The following is an 18277-nucleotide window of genomic DNA, read 5'->3' as shown; positions in this document are numbered from 1 at the left end:
GAATTATAATAGCTAGCTGTAGGTGACAGACAATTGCTGCAATAATGTGACAAGTTTGTCTTGCGTCCCACTAGGGCTCATATGGACATCACTGGAGGCAGGTGTGGTCACAGCAGTATCCCCTTTATTTATGTATTTGTTTATTTATTACAGTATCAAGAAGATGATACACTAGTACCAGTATCTTCTCATGGAGAGACGTCTTCTTCAATTTCAACAGCTGTCCACTAGATGAAATGCAAAAGGGCTTCACTGCTCAGAGAGTAAATATTATCACACACAAACCAGATTCGAAAAAAAGTTCTGGAAATTTGCTCATTTATAATGGCACACGTAGAAAAATCTACAATAAAAAAAAGTAACTGGGACAGGGCCAATAAAATGTGGTTAATTGGATAACACTAACGAGGACACTTAACAAAAACAAGTCGAGTCAAGTCAAGTTTATTTTTTATAGTGCATTTCATACACAGGTGCAAATCAATGTGCTTCACATAAAAAAATAAAGGTAAAAAATAAAGGAAACAAAAAAGTATTAGTCAGAGAAAATTGTTTTTATTACATTCACTTGTTATTTTTTGTTAGGCTTTTTAGAATACAACCATTTGCCACTTTTGCATAGACGTTTATAGTTAGTTGAAATACTTAAAAATGTCAAGGTGTTGCAGTTGCAAACTGTCTCGAAGTCTCTGAAAGGCCTTAGATTCCAGAGATTTAAAGCTTTCTATGGTGGGTGCATTTTTACATCACCTGGAAGCTGGTTCCAACGCTTTGCTGCGTAGAAGCTAAAGGCTGCCTCTCCAAACTTTGTGTTAACATTTGGGATACCAGCAACTTCTTATCCATTGACCTTAGCGACCTGGTTGGTGCATACCGCTGTAACATATCCTGTGGGTATCCCATTTAATAATTTAAACACTCAATGGCAATGCCATCAACTCAATTGTTTAGCTCACTGGGGGCCAATGCAGCGATCTCAAAATGTAGTCGAACGTCTTTGTTTTCATAAGAACCTTTGCTGCCGCATTCTGGATTAGTTGAAGTTGTTTAAGGATCTTTTTCGGGAGGCCTGTAAAAAGGCTATTGCAATCCACCCTACTAGAGATGAGAGTGTGTATTATCTTCTCCGGATCATATTTTGACATGAGGCCTCTAAGCTTAGAAATGTTTTTCAGGTGGTAAAATGCAGACTTGGTAATGGCTTTTTTTGGGGGTTTTTTTAGGTCACTGTCAATAAGGACAACAAGGTTTTAACTGTATCCCTTGCTTTCAGTCCCTTAGTTTTAAGATCAGTGGCAATCTTTAGTCTCTCCTCCCCTTTCCAAAACACATTAACGGAATAGGTATAATAATTTATTGAGTTATTCTTGATGATTTGTCAGAGTGGCAGCATATACAGATTGAATAATAGTGGTCCCAGCATGGAGCCCTGATGGACCCCACCGTTTAGAGATATTGGTGAAGAAAGAGGTATGGCTTCCAATGGTAGGATTTTAACCAGGTGATTACAATGCCTGTGAATGTGTGAAACCAACCCAGTGCACCAGTCTATGTAGTAGTATAAAAAGTATGACTTTAAATATTGACTACATATAGTATATACATCATCAAAATAACCTGAAAAACAACCTGAATATCTGGGCACAGACACCAATGACCAGTTAAGTCTAAAACACTTAACAAGTGAAAACAAGGGAAAACTAGAGTTGCAAAAGATGAAAAGTCAGTATAGATACATTTGAAGGCACAAGGAACTGCCACTAACACAGAGCATGTGGTGATGATAAGACAGTTGCTGTATCTAAAATGGTGTACCATGTTTTAGTGCGTAATTAACACGACATACGCACTGAAACATGAATACAGAAGTGTACAAGTGCACTATCTGACATCCAGCAAGTGTCATACAGGGTTGTGTTTCTCAAAACCATATTTGCTAACCAGTTTGCAACTTTGGTAGTTGCTATGGGAAATTTGCATTGCAACCAACAAACAAGCTAATATACTATTGTAACAACTATGGTTGTGAGAAATACACCCCAGGGTTTTTTTACATACAGCCCACTTTGAGAAAATCAAACTCAGACCACTGTACTGTAAGTGGACCAATAACCTCACTTAATGTGATTAAGGGAAACATTGCAAAATGTTTTTTCCTGCAAGGTCTTCATCGGGTGTCTCTGAGCAACAAACAGTGGGCACAGTTATGGTCTCTAATCTGTATATATAATATGGGTTTAAAGTTAACAAACGTTACCATTGTAGTTAATTGGAACCTCTGCAGAGTGGCTTATGGTGAGTATATGGTGCTGTATCAGTGATTGATGTCTGAGGCTCTGCCCCTTGCATTTTCTTTTCTTTTAAAGTTTCTTGTCTTTTTGGGGGGCCTTCACAAGCCTTTATTGGTGTTTTTATATGTGGCCAGGAAGCAAGTTGGGAGAGAGAGACGGGAAAGGGCTGGCAAAGGACCCGGGCCAGGAATCAAACCCGGGTTGGCCGAGTAGTAGACGAGTGCCCTACCATTAAACCACGATAGGGCCGCCCCTTCCATTTTCTATATGTAGACCTGCCCACTGTTTGTTGCTCAGGCAACTGACAAACACCTTGCAGGTCGAAACTTTGTCATTTTGTCTCTTAATAAATCACAGCAAGGGGAGCTTCTGCGGTGTGGATATTTGTTCCCTTTTCCTATTGAATGTATTCATCCCTCGTCGAAACCAGCAGTATGTATGAATACACGGGTCATCCCTCATCAGATGTATCCTCCTAGGCAAGGCTGTACTTTGGCGGCAGGTCTTCAAATTGGCCAGTAGGGGCACTCTCAGCTTTGCCGTCATGAGCAGGTGCCAGCACACTGGGTGGCAGAAGTGGCATCTAATATACACACACACACACACACACACACACACACACACACACACACACACACACACACACACACACACACACACACACACACACACACATAACACATAGATAGGAAGGAACTTGGGACAGGGTATTCTAGAGAAACCCCCCCTTCCCCCTAATACATAAAATGCAATGAGAACCCAAATCTGGGGGCCCCCTTCTCCCTAATACATAAAATGCAATGAGAACCCAAGTCTGGGGGGCCCTGGACAACTGACTGACCCAGACAGGTAGACAACTTCAATTTCACTACATGCTTTACTTTTATTAGTATTTTTCTATGTATGGAACAAACTCTTAGCTATCCCTGAAATGAAAAACTCCTAAGTACACAGGAATGGTAGAACAAAACTGTTGAAGGTACTCTATGGTGGTATAAAAAGGTGGGAGTCCAAGGCACTCTTCTTATCCAAAAAAAGAGTATAAAAAGTCTTTATTATAATATGAGTATTTTAAAGTTAAAACTTAGTAAAAAAATAAAAAATAAATACTTTTTGGATAAGAAGAGTGCCTTGGACTCCCTCAGTTTTTGATATCACTGTAATGCTTGTTTATCACACTGTAGGGAGAGGAGAGGATAGGAGAGGAGGAGAGTAGAGGAGGGGAGAGAGGAGAGGAGAGGGGAGGAGGAGAGGAGAGGAGACGACAAGAGGGGAGAGGAGAAGATAGGAGAGGAGAGGAGAGAGTAGAGGAGGAGATGAGAGGAGAAGATAGGAGAAGGGGAGAGTAGAGGAGGAGAGAAGAGGGGGGAAAGGAGAGGAGAGAGGAGAGGAGTGGGGAGGAGGAGAGGAGAAGAGAGAGGAGAAGAGGAGAGTAGACGACAAGAGGGGAGAGGAGAGGAGAGGGGAGGAGGAGAGTAGAGGAGGAGAGAAGAGGGGAGAGAGGAGAGGAGAGGGGAGGAGAGGAGAGGAGAGGAGACGACAAGAGGGGAGAGGAGAAGATATGAGAAGGGGAGAGGAGAGGAGAGGAGAGGAGAGGAGAGGAGAGGAGAGGAGAGGAGAGGGGAGAGGAGAAGAGAGGAGAGGAGAAGAGAGAGGAGAAGAGGAGAGTAGACGACAAGAGGGGAGAGAAGATATGAGAAGGGGAGAGGAGAGAAGAGAAGAGGAGAGGAGAGGGGAGAGGAGAGGAGAGGAGAGGAGAGGAGACGACAAGAGGGGAGAGGAGAAGAGGGGAGAGGAGAAGAGGAGAGGAGAGGAGAGGCGAGGAGAGGAGAGGAGAGAAGAGGAGGAGAGAGGAGAGGAGAGGACGAGAGGGTAGAGGAGAGGAGAGAAGAGGGAGGAGAGGAGAGGAGAGGAGAGGAGAGGAGAGGAGAGGAGAGGAGAGGAGAGGAGAGGAGAGGAGAGGGGAGGAGGAGAGAAGAGGAGAGTAGGAGAGAGGAGAAGAGAGGAGAGGAGAGGAGAGGAGAGGAGAGGAGAGGAGAGGAGAGGAGAGGAGAGGAGAGGAGAGGAGAGGGGAGGAGAGAGGAGAGGAGAGGAGAGGGGAGGAGGAGAGAAGAGGAGGAGAGGAGAGGAGAGGAGAGGAGAGGAGAGGAGAGGAGAGGGTAGGAGGCTAGAGTAGAGGAGAGGAGAGGAGAGGAGAGAAGAGAAGAGAAGAGAAGAGAAGAGGAGGAAAAGGAGGAACAAAGAAGAGGAGAGGACAGGATTGGATAGGGGAGGAGAGAGGAGAGGAGAGGAGAGGAGAGGAGAGGAGAGGAGAGGAGAGGAGAGGAGAAGAGAGGAGAGGAGAGGAGAGGAGAGGAGAGGAGAGGAGGATAGGGGAGGAGAGGAGAGGAGAGGAGAGGAGAGGAGAGGAGAGGAGAGGAGAGGAGAGGAGAGGAGAAGAGAGGAGAGAGAGGAGAGGAGGAGAGGAGAGGAGAGGAGAGGAGAGCAGAGCAGAGGAGAGGAGAGGAGGAGAGGAGAGGAGAGGAGAGGAGAGGAGAGGAGAGGGGGAGTTTGTGGTGCCGTACCTCAGCTGTGTTGAGAGGGTCAGTAGATGGTGGGGAGGTCAGGAGAGAGGCAGGGATCTGGTTGGTAATGTACATGACCGGCTGCAATCATCACACACAGCAAATACAGGGTGTCAAAAATAAAATGGATACAGGCCTTATGTAAATGTATACACATTATGTATATCATTACTGAGTAGATGTTTATTGAAATTCATGTAAATTTCAGTGTACAATAGAACTTAACATAATTGTATTATTTGACTAAAATTGGCATTCATTCTGGACCAGGAACTGCAACTATTGTCAATTTTTCGGCATCTACTTCCAATGGCTGCATTCACTTTCAGTGACTTTTACAGGACTCATGGCGTAGACTTTAGACAGTTTGAGAATTGGCTGAGACGAAACATTACATTGATATTTGTCCATTCTATTACCGGCTGCAGAAACCACACGCAGGCAATAATCTAGCCGCACACAAAATTTATCTCATGACACAATTAACTGGTTAGAGGAATTCTTGCTGTTAGAAAAGCAGTTTAGTTGTAAGCAATTGGTCTTCTTCTCAGACCTTGAAAACAGTTTTGGTTCCTTCTCCGAGGAACTTCCAACCAGAAACTGAAATAAATCCCTTGGAGAGGGAACAGAAACACTTACGAGACTAACAAGGAGGCTTACAGTTCAACTCTTGGGATAATGTGACCCATGGATAAATTATGAGAACCTTCACAAACAATTCTCCCAGTTTGTCTCACCTGAGTTTCATCTGTGCAGGTGGCCTTGCAGCCAAAAGCTGACACACAGATGGAGAGGATGAACTGCAGTATTGACAGCACCAGCATCACGCCAACCGTTCCCCATAATCTGGCCTGTTGAAGTGCAAACAAACATTAATGTATTTGGCTGCTATTAGATAACTCAGGTGTGTAAAGACATGAAGCATTCCTTGGTACAAACAGCGTTTTGATCGGTTACGTAATTGACCATTTAAATTTGCTGACTAGAGAACGTATGAAAACCTAGTGAAAAAATTATAACAATAATTTTAACAGAAGAAAGTTCTAGGTTTGTTACTTGATTAGTAGTGCTAATTCATTCAACTGTTGGATCTGTTTACTAGTCCTACTTCATTCTACTGTTGGACTTGTTTACTAGTCCTACTTCATTCTATTGTTGGACTTGTTTTAAACATCAAAGGGCCTAGTTGGTCTCTGAGATTTTACTGGACACTTCATCAGTAGTGTAGACTACTGCAGGATACAGCTTGGGCACGAAATTAAGGAAGTATGAGCATGAAATAAGGAAGTAAAGCAATATTGCCCTCAGAATGGCTAACGTTCTCTGGCTCATTACAGAGCATTTACAAACATTACAGGGCAAGGTTCAGGTTTAGTGTACCAACCTGCAGTGCGTCGCGGGTGGAACGACAGCCATTCAAGTCATAGTCGCCATAGTAACAGTAATAGTAGGGGCCGGTTGGGACAATGAAGTCGAGGCTGTGGAGAATGATGGCCAGACCTGCAGTTATGGAGCTGATGATGTTCATCCCCAGGGAAGCTTTGACCTGCATGGAAATACAAATAGGGAATGTAGTTAGTTAGGTTAGGTTTAGTTTCTTTGGTTAAAGGTGGGGTTACAGGTTTACCAAGATTGTTAAATAATTTCATTATGATGTCAAGGTGCGTAGGCCTACTCCCATAGACATCTATAGAATACTATAGAATAGAATACTATATGATGTCTATGCTGCCCTACCATTTCAGAACGCAGTATCTTGAAAATGGTCGGAAATGAGTTTAGACCGGAAATTGGCTTTAAAATACCATCTTTTTCTTGTGTTAAAAAATGTGGTCCAACTTTGTCCCGTTTCAGAAAAAAAACGATAAAAAACGATTATACTGCGCTTTTTTGTTTTATGTCGTACTAGCCAAGAACGCAGTATATCACGCAATATACGGCACCTCTCCATTGAAACCGTGTTTTTGGTGTAGACAGTAATAACACAACAGAACGCAGTATCTTGATTTTCAGCTAAAAAGTAATGAGAATGTTGGGTTGTTTTTTTCTTCCGTGCATAAATTTCCACCATAAAAAAGTACTATATGGAAGTGTCATCACCACTTAACCTCCAACACAGTTGCGTGGCCAGAAAGGAAACTTTAAAGCCTTTTTTCTCAGTTTACCGGTAGGGCAGTATGGGAGTCCCCAACGTGACATCATAATCAAGTTGGTGAACCTGCAACGCCACCCTTACCTTTAAGAAAGGGAATGTTCGGGCAGTGAAAGTTCTATAGAATTCTGGGCGTCATTCAATACAATTTGGAATTTTAGAATCTTGCATTGTTATAGAATGCATTCTTTTTTATAGAATGTTCAAAAACCCACACTCTTAAAGGTTAAGTTTAGCTTAGTTTAGTTAAACATATATCCGGTATACTATCTACTATACTATACTACATACACATACTATGCTACTACATATACATCAGGGCTTGACACTGGCACCTTCGACCTAGCCAGATGCTGGTAAAACTTGGCTGTGGCTGGTAACAATTTCAGTGTCACTAGCCAATTTGGCAGGCAGCTTATTCTATGGTATGACATATCAGAATAGCGTATATTCTGCACTTTGCCCCTTGTGTATCAATTGTTTGTATTTAAGTGTGAATAAAATTACTGTATCACCTTATCAAAGTTGACCTAACTGAAAGAAAGCCCACACAGGAAACATTTAGGTAGCATTTAAAATCTGTGAGCAGATTTTATTGTTTAGCGGCCGGAGAAGTTACTGCGTGGAGACATGAAGTATTCCACTCAGTAAGTCCTGAAGTAGATACAAAAAGCAATCCTATTTAACCATTTCCCAACCCCACAGTCCATGGTGTGAGCTTCTTCTGTGCACGTGGGGTCCCTCATGGCCAGATGCTGTCCATTGTCTTGTTGTCCAACGTATGCAATTTCATATTTCGTTGTTCAGCAGCCTTGTGACCACACAAATTAGATGCACATGTCTCCAATATTGAGGGTCCCGTGGCCCATTACAGAAAAGCTTACATACAAGAACATGTCACTATATGGGGACTTCCCCAGCCAGACCATAAGAATAAAATGAGAACATAATATAGGAATAGTACAGTAAAAGGTTAAGAAAATTAAGATGAGGTTATAAATTCATAATAACATGTATAAATGCAGTGAATCTTTTCACACAAGTTCAAGAAAAAGCTCAGTTACTCAAGTTTGTTTGTTTAAATTTCCATACAGTATAAACCCCTGCAATCATCTTCTTGCTCTAAGCTCTAAGGTTAGATGTACAGTGTCATCAAATTTGTGGCTAGTAGAATAGCTGAATGGCTAGTGACTTGGGAAAACCACTAGCCACAGTGGCCGGCAAGCGAAAAAGTTAATCTCAAGCCCTGATTACACATTACCAAAGGTATTTGCTCACCCATCCAAATGATTGTAATCGGGTGTCCTAATTACTTGGCCCTATAAAGAAGCTAGGCATGCAGACTGTTTTACAAACATTTGTGAAAGAATGGTCCGCTCTCAGGAGCTCAGTGAATTCCAGCATGGATCTGTCACAGGATGCCACCTGTGCAACAAATCCAGTCATGAAATGTCCTCGCTCCTAGATATCCCACGTCCAAATGTGAGCTTTATTATCAGGAAATGGAAGAATTTGGGAGCAAGAGCAACTCAGCCATGAAGAGGCAAGCCACATGAACTGATGGAGAGGGTTCAGCAGATGCGGAGATGTAAAGTGCAAATAGGTGGTCGACTTTCTGCAGTCAAAACTGGATTTCCAGGGCAGAGCAGCTGCATCCAAGCCATGCCATACCCTTCAATCATGGTTTGACTATGGTTTAACTATACCCTTACAAAAATTAACCATGGTTTTACTCTGAAAACTAACCATGGTTTTACCACAGTTTATATCCATTAAATAACTCTTAGCTGACACTTTCTTATCCAACGTGCATATTGGTGATTGTCCTTGGAACAATGTGGGGTTAGGTACCTTGCTCAAGGGTACTTCAGCCATGGCTGGAGGTTAAGGGAAAGGTAAGGGTGGGATTTCAACCTGCAACCCCTTGGTCTTCAGTCCAACTCCCTAACCATAACACCATGGCTGCCCACATACATAAGGCACTGTAAAACGCTTTGAGTGCTCGAAGGCGTGGAAAGGCGCTGTATTATGCATCAGTGAGTGATGATGAGTGATGTAAAGTTACTCACCATACATCTGCCAAGTTTCTTGTAAGCCCTCACTGTGAGAGACCCAGCTGTGATGTACTAAAAAACAGAAAAATAATTTCTATTGATTGTAGCACTTTTTTTTTAACTTTTTTTCTTAAATATTTTATGTACCCAATAATAGCGACCCAGCACATGCACATGTAATGTTTTAAGTTAATAATTGTGTTAGTATGTTTTGTGTGAACAATTTAATTGACTTGTGACGACATTTTCACTTGCACTAAAAGATCAGACATTAGAAATAATGTAATATAATATAATATAATAAAACAATAAAATATTATATAATAAAACAAGAGGATCTCACAATATAAAATATTATGTAATAAAACAATAGGATCTCACAATATAAAATATTATATAATATAACAATAGGATCTCACAATTGTGGCTCCCCAGAAGGGGATCCCGCTGTAAATGGACAGAGTTGGATGAAATGCACCAACGATGCCAAACAGGAATATGACAATTCCTATCATTATCTGGAGAGCCTGCAGAGAGAGAGAGAGAGAGAGAGAGAGAGAGAGAGAGAGAGAGAGAGAGAGAGAGAGAGAGATTTCATAATGACTCCTTTCATGAGAGCAGATTTCGAAATCACAGGAAGTAGCCTACTGGACTTCCCAAGAAATTGGCAAATAACACATGATGTCAGCCAGGATTATGGGAAACTTACGCCCAGGATAGACGGTTCCCCTTTCAGGAACTTGTGAAGCCGAGAGGAGGGTGCTGGAGCAGCTCCAGTCTGGGGTAAGCCACTGCCTTGGGCTCCTTGCTGGGGGTACACATGGGTGACTATCACCATGCCACCAGAGTTGTATGGGACTGAGGTGGTGGTGGCCATGGTCACTGATAAGAGAAATGAGTGCAATACCAATGTCAACTACAACATCATATTCATGTTCTCTTTTACACTGACAACCAGATCCCTACCACACAATGACAAATAATTCATTTAGCAAAATCAACATGAATATTCTACCAAGAAGAGGTTTAATTCGTTTCCCCTGCTCATAGTCTACCATTACGCGCCCTCCAGTGCGCGTCTCCTGTCAACAGGATGTTTATCTGGGATCACTGAAGGCAAGAGAGAGCATGGCTGGTTGTCGGTAACAACAACTGGTTGTTTGACCAGGCAGGGCAAGTATTCCAAACCCAAGACCAAACTACTATGAAAACAGTACAACCATGCACATTAGTAACCGCAGTATCCTATAGTAGGTCTCCGACTTTCACTCAACCAAAGGCGCACAACATCGCAAAGTCATTCATGGAGTTCACGTATTATTTACTCCGACCTTCCAAGTTAGTCTGTGTGTTTTTTTAATCAACTATTCCATCACTCCTAAAACAAAAAAAAATCCTTACGGTTACTGAAACTGCCTACTTTCTAATAGTAGCCTACCATTTAACCGAAATTAATAGACTGTTATACAGTAGGCCTACTTCATAATATTTAAAGAACACACTTACCCTTGATTGATGTAGGTCTACAAGAAAAGTTCTGCTACAATGCAACGCTTCCTAAAATCCTACTCGTTCCCTGCTTGGTAGTGACGCTTCTCTGGAGTGGGTCCATCTGCGTCACTTACGATATTTGTTGTCCCTCTAGTCTAGCAGATGTTGCCGGTTGCACGATGGCAGGTACACCCTCTGGTGGTAAGAATGAGTATTACAGGTCCTGGTGTGAGATGAAGTGAAGTGAAAGTGAAATAAAAGCCCAACTGGGAAACTCTAACTCCCATTGTCTTTGTGACACAGCACTCCACAGCAAACAAGTGAACACTGCACACAAGAAAATTACATTCATGTCTCACCCGTGTAATATAATGGTAAGACTGTACAGAACAGTCAAAAGATGTGATTTAAAAAATTAAGTAATATAATAACCAGAGAAGGAATTATAATAGCTAGCTGTAGGTGACAGACAATTGCTGCAATAATGTGACAAGTTTGTCTTGCGTCCCACTAGGGTTCATATGGACATCACTGGAGGCAGGTGTGGTCACAGCAGTATCCTCTTTATTTATTTATTACAGTATCAAGAAGATGTTACACTAGTACCGGTATCTTCTCATAGAGAGACGTCTTCTTCAATTTCAACAGCTGTCCACTAGATGAAATGCAAAAGGGCTTCACTGCTCAGAGAGTAAATATTATCACACACAAACCAGATTCGAAAAAAAGTTCTGGAAATTTGCTCATTTATAATGGCACACGTGGAAAAATCTACAATAAAAAAGTAACTGGGGCAGGGCCAATAAAATGTGGTTAATTGGATAACACTAACGAGGACACTTAACAAAAACAAGTCGAGTCAAGTCAAGTTTATTTTTATAGTGCATTTCATACACAGGTGCAAATCAATGTGCTTCACATTAAAAAAATAAAGGTAAAAAAGAAAGGAAACAAAAAAGTACTAGAGTTAGAGACAATTGTTTTTATTACATTCACTTTACTCATATTATTTTTCGTTAGGGTTTTTAGAATACAATCATGTGCCACTTTTGCATATGTTTATAGTTAGTTGAAATACTTGAAAATGTCAAGGTGTTGCAAACTGTCTCGAAGTCTCTGAAATGCCTTACATTACAGAGATGTAAAGCTTTCTATGGTGGGTGCATTTTAACATCACCTGGAAGCTGGTTCTAAAGCTCTGCTGCGTAGAAGCTAAAAGCTGCCTCTCCACAGTTTGTGTTAACTTTTGGAATACCAGCAAATTGTTATCCATTGACCTTAGTGACCTGGGCTGCGTTTCCCAAAAACTCTTAAGTAGTACTTAAGCCTAAGGAGTACTTAAGTATGAGGGGCCGCCTAGGCAATATATGAGAAATAGGTCTCACATCATCACTAAAAGTTTATACGTACACTATTTTACCTCACACATGTACTTGGCGCAACCATTTTATTTGCATGTGCGAGAAAAAAATATTGTATGTAGACCTATACAATGATTGTATGCATAAACTGTTAGTGATGTGATATATTGCCTAGGCGGCCCCTCATACTTAAGTACTACTTAGGCTTAAGTACTACTTAAGAGTTTTTGGTTGGTGCATGCATACAGCTGAAACATATCCTGTAGGTAGCTTAATGATTTAAACACAAGAAGCAATACTATCAACTCAATTCTGTAGCTCACTGGGAGCCAATGCAGTGATCTCAAAATTGGAGTAATGTGGTCGAACTTCTTTGTTTTCATAAGAACCCTTGCTGCCGCATTCTGGATTAGTTGAAGTTGTTTAATGATCTTTTTGGGGAGGCCTGTAAAAAGGCCATTGCAATCGACCCTACTGGAGATGAGGATGTGTATTATCTTCTCCAGATCATGTTTTGACATGAGGCCTCTAAGTTTAGAAATGTTTTTCATGTGGTAAAATGCAGACTTAGTAATGGCTTTTTTTAGGTCGCTGTCAATAAGGACAACAAGGTTTTTAACTGTATCCCTTGCTTTCAGTCCCTTAGTTTTAAGATCAGTGCCACTCTTTAGTCTCTCCTCCCCTTTCCAAAACACAATTACCTCAGTTTTATCTGAGTTCAGCTGGAGGAAATTGTGAGACATCCAACTGTTAATTTGGTCAATGCAATGATAGAGTGATTCAAGAAGGGCATAGTGATTGGGGGACAGAGATAAGTAAAGTTGGGTATCACCCGAATAGCTGTGATAATTTATTGAGTTATTCTTGATGATTTGTCAGAGTGGCAGCATATATCAGTCCCTCCAGGATTTCGCGCTGGGCTTTTGTGATTTTTGCGGTCAAAATGTCTGATTTTGTGGCGGCATTTTCTCATTTTTTGCAAAGATTTTGCGCCCCTTTCTGGGATTTACAGAATTAAAATTGGCCAAAACAATATCAAAATACATAGGCCTACACCCCCACCAATGACATGTCATAATACCCAAAAATACAAAGAAAGAACTAAATGGCAAAGATTACAAACAATATCGATCGCAAACTGCATGAGGGTTTGATTGACAGTTGAAAATGACAGAAAAGTTGCGCTCTCCCAGCGGAAGTGCTTTCGCTGTAGGTCCTAGATGGATGGAGGCGGAGCTGGTGTGTGCAGTGGACTGTGAGTGGACTGATGCTGAAAATTTGTGCTGAGTGAATGAGTGGACTGGCGGGGAAACTGTGGTGCGTTGGGTAGTGGAACATGCTAGCAGGCGCCTCGCTAGATGCTGTGGATGTTATGGAGGGACTGTTTTAACGGCAAAGTGTGTGGAACATGAAATGCGCTATATGAAATAACCTCGTGGTTAGGCTAATGGCGTCGCCCGCGGCGACCAAAACCGTCCAAACTTTTCCCCCTTAAGTTCCAAACCTTCCCCCCCAACAAAACCCGACACAACAAAGTTCATTTTAGCCATGCTCAAGTCCACAATCAGTAGCCTATTATATGCGTGTGCGTCTATGTGTGTGTGTCAACGAATGCGAGTGCTCCGTTTGCGCACCCCAGAGAGAGAGAGAGAGAGAGAGAGAGAGAGAGAGAGAGAGAGAGAGAGAGAGAGAGAGAGAGTCACTTTATGCGCTTGTTGTTGCCAATGCTGTCCGTGCGCATTCGAGAATTCACATCCTCACAGGGACAAAGGTGAAAATTTGCGGGAAAAAATGCGGCTTTACAGGAATTACGTGGCATCGTGAAATTATGCGGAATATCATTGAATTTGCATGAATCCACGCGATCGCTGAATCGCGAAAAACTGGAGGGACTGATATATAGATTAAATAATAGTGGTCCCAGCATGGAGCCCTGATGGACCCCACCGTTTAGAGATATTGGTGAAGAAAGAGGTATGGCTTCCAATGGTAGGATTTTAACCAGGTGATTACAATGCCTGTGAATGTGTGAAACCAACCCAGTGTACAAGTCTATGTAGTAGTATAAAAAGTATTATGACTTTAAATATTGCCTACATATAGTATATACATCATCAAAATAACCTGAAAAACAACCTGAATATCTGGGCACAGACACCAATGACCAGTTAAGTCTAAAACACTTAACAAGTGAAAACAAGGGAAAACTTGTTGCAAAAGATGAAAAGTCACTATAGATACATATGAAGGCACTAGGAACTGCCACTAACACAGAGCATGTGGTGATGATAAGACAGTTGCTGTATCTCAAATGGTGTACCATGTTTTAGTGCGAGTGTAACACACCTGAAAAACTGAGAAGACTTGATATGTTTTGGTCATGTCATTTAATATGAGCTTTAATAAGTTAAATCGTAATCTAATTGTAACCCGCCTGATATTTGCCAAATGTATTCTATTTTGTGAGTATTAATAACATGTATGTTTTGAGACTTAATAATAGTTATTTATTCTATTGACTTGTATCATATTGTATGCTTTTACTGTGCGATCGTCTCGATCCCTGGTGTTCGATTGGGAGAGGGTTGTCATGGGAACGAGAGACTCTGAGGGGAGAGAAGAAAAAAAGGACGTTGGCGAGTTGGTCGGAGTTACGAGAACAACTGACTTTTATTTATTTTCGTAAAGTGAGTTTACAGAGTCTACCGTAAGGGCCAGCGGATACATGACATGCTTATGTCAACCCGGTAGTTGGACTGTATTAAGTCTACCGTTGTTTGTCGCCAGTCGGAGGGGAGAACTGCTGCTGCTGTTGCCGGTTGGGACATGCTAGCCGGCCGCTAAATGACTGCTTCTCGCTAGCGTTTCGGTGTTCAGCGCATCATCACCTCGAGACACCTGAGAGGATTACCGGTGTCACAGAGATGTCCTGGTGGTGGACTCGTGGATGGTAATAACGATGGGGACGATCGTCGTTGGACATTTACAGGGCTGTGGATTATGCGATGAACTGGTCGTGAGTAAACAAAAAGTAAACTTTATGAATGAGCTCCACCCGCGCGCCAACTGGGCCCATTAGAACTGTTTTGCTTTGTTAAACCCCGGCCGGGTATTCTTTCATTTTCTTCTTCTGTTTTGGTTCGATGTTTGTCTGTTGACAGCATCAGGTAACTCTGGGTTAAGTAAGTCCATTGTAAAATGGACTTTTAAATAAATGGTTATTGTTTATATTTTATCCTTGACGTTTCACCTTCCATTTCTAATGTTGTGATAATCTGTGTAAATAACCGGAGTAACGGTCTCTGATGTACAATTCAGAGTGGGGGCTCATGAGTATCATAAGCACGGCGTTCAACCAGGTGGTCCACTTTCATAGATTACCCCCGGTCTCTGCTGAAGTGAGTAATCATCCCTAGATAGTGCTGCGTTAAAATGCTAAGTAGCAGGGTTGCTACATGTGGGGGCTCGTCCGGGATCAAGGAAGTGGCTTGCGTCCAGTTGCCTTTGTGAGCAGGAGTCTATCTCCGTCTGAAAAGAACTACCCCACTCATAAGCTGGAGTTCCTGGCACTGAAATGGGCTGTTACAGAGAAGCTGCATGATTATCTGTATGGGGTGAAGTTTGAAGTGCATACCGACAACAACCCACTCACCTATGTTCTCACTACAGCTAAGTTAGATGCAGCTGGACACCGCTGGCTGGCAGCACTGTCGACTTATGACTTCAGCTTGAAGTATCGACCAGGGAAAGAGAACATCGACGCGGATGCCCTGTCACGCCGTCAGATTTCATCGGCTGGTGTCAGAGCTGTGTGCCAAGTGTCCCATGCCTGCTGTTCCAAACACTCTCAGCCTCATCGAGCCATAGACCTCTTTGGAGCCCCCAAGCAAGCTGTACCGCAGGCCTTCTGCAATGTCTCAGCTGTGACCACACACAATCTCCCCCGGTTGAGCACAGTTGATCTTGCACGGTCCCAGCGGGCAGACCCATGCATTGGAGAGGTGTGGAAAGCTGTTTCTCAAAAAGACTGCCACTGCGCTGACAGACAGAAGCATGCAGACGTCCCACTGTTGCTGAAAGAATGGGACAAGCTGGAATTGAAGAACTCTGTCCTCTACAGAGTGTCAAAGCCCCCTAATGCCCCACCCCGTCAGCAGTTGCTACTCCCACACGAGTTCAGAGAGACAGTGCTTCAGTCTTTACACAATCAGTCTGGGCACTTAGGATTTGAGAAGACATATGGGCTTGTGCGAGAGAGATTTTACTGGCCCCGGTTGAAGGCAGATATTGAGAAGCACTGCAAGGACTGTGATAGATGCATCCAGCGAAAGACCATACCAGCCAGAGCTGCTGAACTTCACCACCTCAGCAGTGATGGGCCGATGGATCTTATCTGCATCGACTTCCTGTCTCTTGAGCCAGATTCGAAGAATATCTGCAACGTGCTTGTTGTAACTGATCACTACACCCGGTATGCACAAGCCTTTCCCACCAAAGACCAGAAATCCTCAACTGTTGCCAAAGTGTTATGGGAGAAGTTCTTCATCCACTATGGTCTACCCAACAGAGTGCACTCTGATCAAGGCAGAGACTTTGAGAGTCGTCTCATCCATGAACTGCTAAGCATGCTTGGAGTGAGGAAGTCAAGAACCACCCCGTATCACCCGCAAGGAGACCCGCAGCCTGAGCGTTTCAACAGGACACTGCTCAATATGCTTGGCACACTGACACCCGAAGAGAAAGGCAAATGGAGCCAGCACATCAGCTACCTTGTCCATGCATACAACTGTACGAAGAATGACAGCACTGGTTACAGTCCCTACTTCTTGATGTTCGGACGTGAGGCTCGGCTGCCAGTTGATGTATGCTTCGGCGTGTCCAGTGATACTTCATCCCCCAAGTCTTATGCAAGGTATGTCGCCAACCTGAGACGAGACCTTCAAGCAGCTTATCGGACTGCGGAAAGCATGGCTGGAAAGAGAAATGAAGGAAACAAGCAAAGATATGACCAGAGAGTCCGATACTGTCCACTTGCTCCTGGCGACAGAGTGTTACTGAAGAATGTTGGTCTACAAGGGAGGCATAAGATAGCAGATCGTTGGTGCTCAGACCCCTACATCGTACAGAGTCAAATGCCAGACTTACCTGTGTTTAAGCTGAGACCAGAGAGTGGAGTTGGCCCTGACAAGGTTCTTCACCGCAACCTGCTGCTGCCCCTCGGACAAGACGTACAACTGAAGTCCAGTGACACTGCTGAGAGGAACGAGCCCAAGAAAAGGGCAAGCCGACGGCTGAAAAGGAAGCCTGCGCTGGTGCCTGAGATTGTGGAGAGTAGTTTGGCCAGTGGACCGTCCACGTCTGAGTCAGAAGGAGAGGAGCTGGATGTCCATACTCCAGTCTATCCACACATGGGCCAAGAGACAGATGATGGTGACTCTGACGTTCCCATTACATTATTTTTCGAAAGAGACTGGCCTGCAATATCCAATGACTCAGATCCTCTGGCAAGTCAGTCTGGTTCGCACTCACCTGCTCTTTCCCGTGATGCTGCCTCCCCTGTTCGCCCTAGCTTAATCCTCCATGGGAACCCCCCTGAGCTGTCACCAACCCCCTCTGGTACAGACATACCTCTGCTTTACCCTGATCCCCCGCCCAGTCACTCCGTTCCCAGTCTGCTGTCTGCTCAGCATGTGCCCTCTGCTGAGTCTCCTGACCCGTCAACAAACTCCTCTGGTGCAGACATACCTCTGCTTTACCCTGATTCCCCGCCCAGTCACTCTGCCCCCAGCCTGCCGTCTGCTCAGGATGTGCCCACTGCTGACTCAAGTCACGACTCACCCCTGCCCGGTGCTGAAGAGGTAATGCAGCCAACGGATGGCCTACGAGTGACGGGTGCTGAAGAGGATATGCAGCCAATGGATGGTGTACGAGAGCTGAGGACTGATGACTGTCCTGAACATGTCGCCCCAAGACCCCAGAGGTTGAGAAGGGCACCGGCAAGGCTGGCATATAACTCCCCAGGGCAGCCCACCTCAGTAACCTCCCTATCCCTCTGTCCAGTAGTCAATAGGTCAGATGTCACTCAAACCACTGGTACTAGGTACATTAGTACGTTATTTAAATGGATAGGCTCTAGACTTTAGGCTCTGGACTTTAGTTTAAGTATGTCTGGTCCAATACTAGGTTAAGTATTTACTACTTACATGTAGCTAACTTTTTATGTGTGTGTGTATGGGTGTTCTTATCTTGTGTCTTCTTATCCTGTGTCATGAGGACATGACCCTTTTTCAGTAGGGGGAGAGTGTAACACACCTGAAAAACTGAGAAGACTTGATATGTTTTGGTCATGTCATTTAATATGAGC

General features: G+C 43.4%; 1 protein-coding gene across 1 annotated transcript; it reads right to left on the bottom strand.

The window, feature by feature from the left end:
• Positions 1–428: 428 nt before the first annotated feature.
• LOC134448895 (membrane-spanning 4-domains subfamily A member 4A-like) lies at positions 429–10685 on the bottom strand. The gene is made up of 8 exons (XM_063198587.1): positions 10568–10685; positions 9771–9943; positions 9481–9588; positions 9077–9133; positions 6240–6401; positions 5593–5706; positions 4856–4936; positions 429–2874 (listed from the first exon to the last, which is right to left on the bottom strand). Exons 2-8 carry the CDS (start codon positions 9936–9938, stop codon positions 2767–2769), a joined length of 798 nt encoding a protein of 265 aa, XP_063054657.1. The 5' UTR covers positions 9939–9943; positions 10568–10685; the 3' UTR covers positions 429–2766.
• Positions 10686–18277: the final 7592 nt, after the last annotated feature.

This window comes from Engraulis encrasicolus, chromosome 5 (genome assembly GCF_034702125.1).
Source record: "Engraulis encrasicolus isolate BLACKSEA-1 chromosome 5, IST_EnEncr_1.0, whole genome shotgun sequence".
Classification (NCBI taxonomy): domain Eukaryota; kingdom Metazoa; phylum Chordata; class Actinopteri; order Clupeiformes; family Engraulidae; genus Engraulis; species Engraulis encrasicolus.
The sequence above is the reverse complement of the archived record's forward strand: the minus strand, read 5'-3'. Positions and strand labels throughout refer to the sequence as shown.

Bases quoted from the DNA above. Each gene is read 5' to 3' on its own strand.
- LOC134448895 (XM_063198587.1), bottom strand. From the start codon at position 9,938: ATGGCCACCACCACCTCAGTCCCATACAACTCTGGTGGCATGGTGATA. The intron at 9,589-9,770 runs GTAAGTTTCCCA...CTCTCTCTGCAG, and splicing joins GGGAACCGTCTATCCTGGGC to GCTCTCCAGATAATGATAGG. The intron at 5,707-6,239 runs GTTGGTACACTA...GCACTTCAACAG, and splicing joins CCACCCGCGACGCACTGCAG to GCCAGATTATGGGGAACGGT.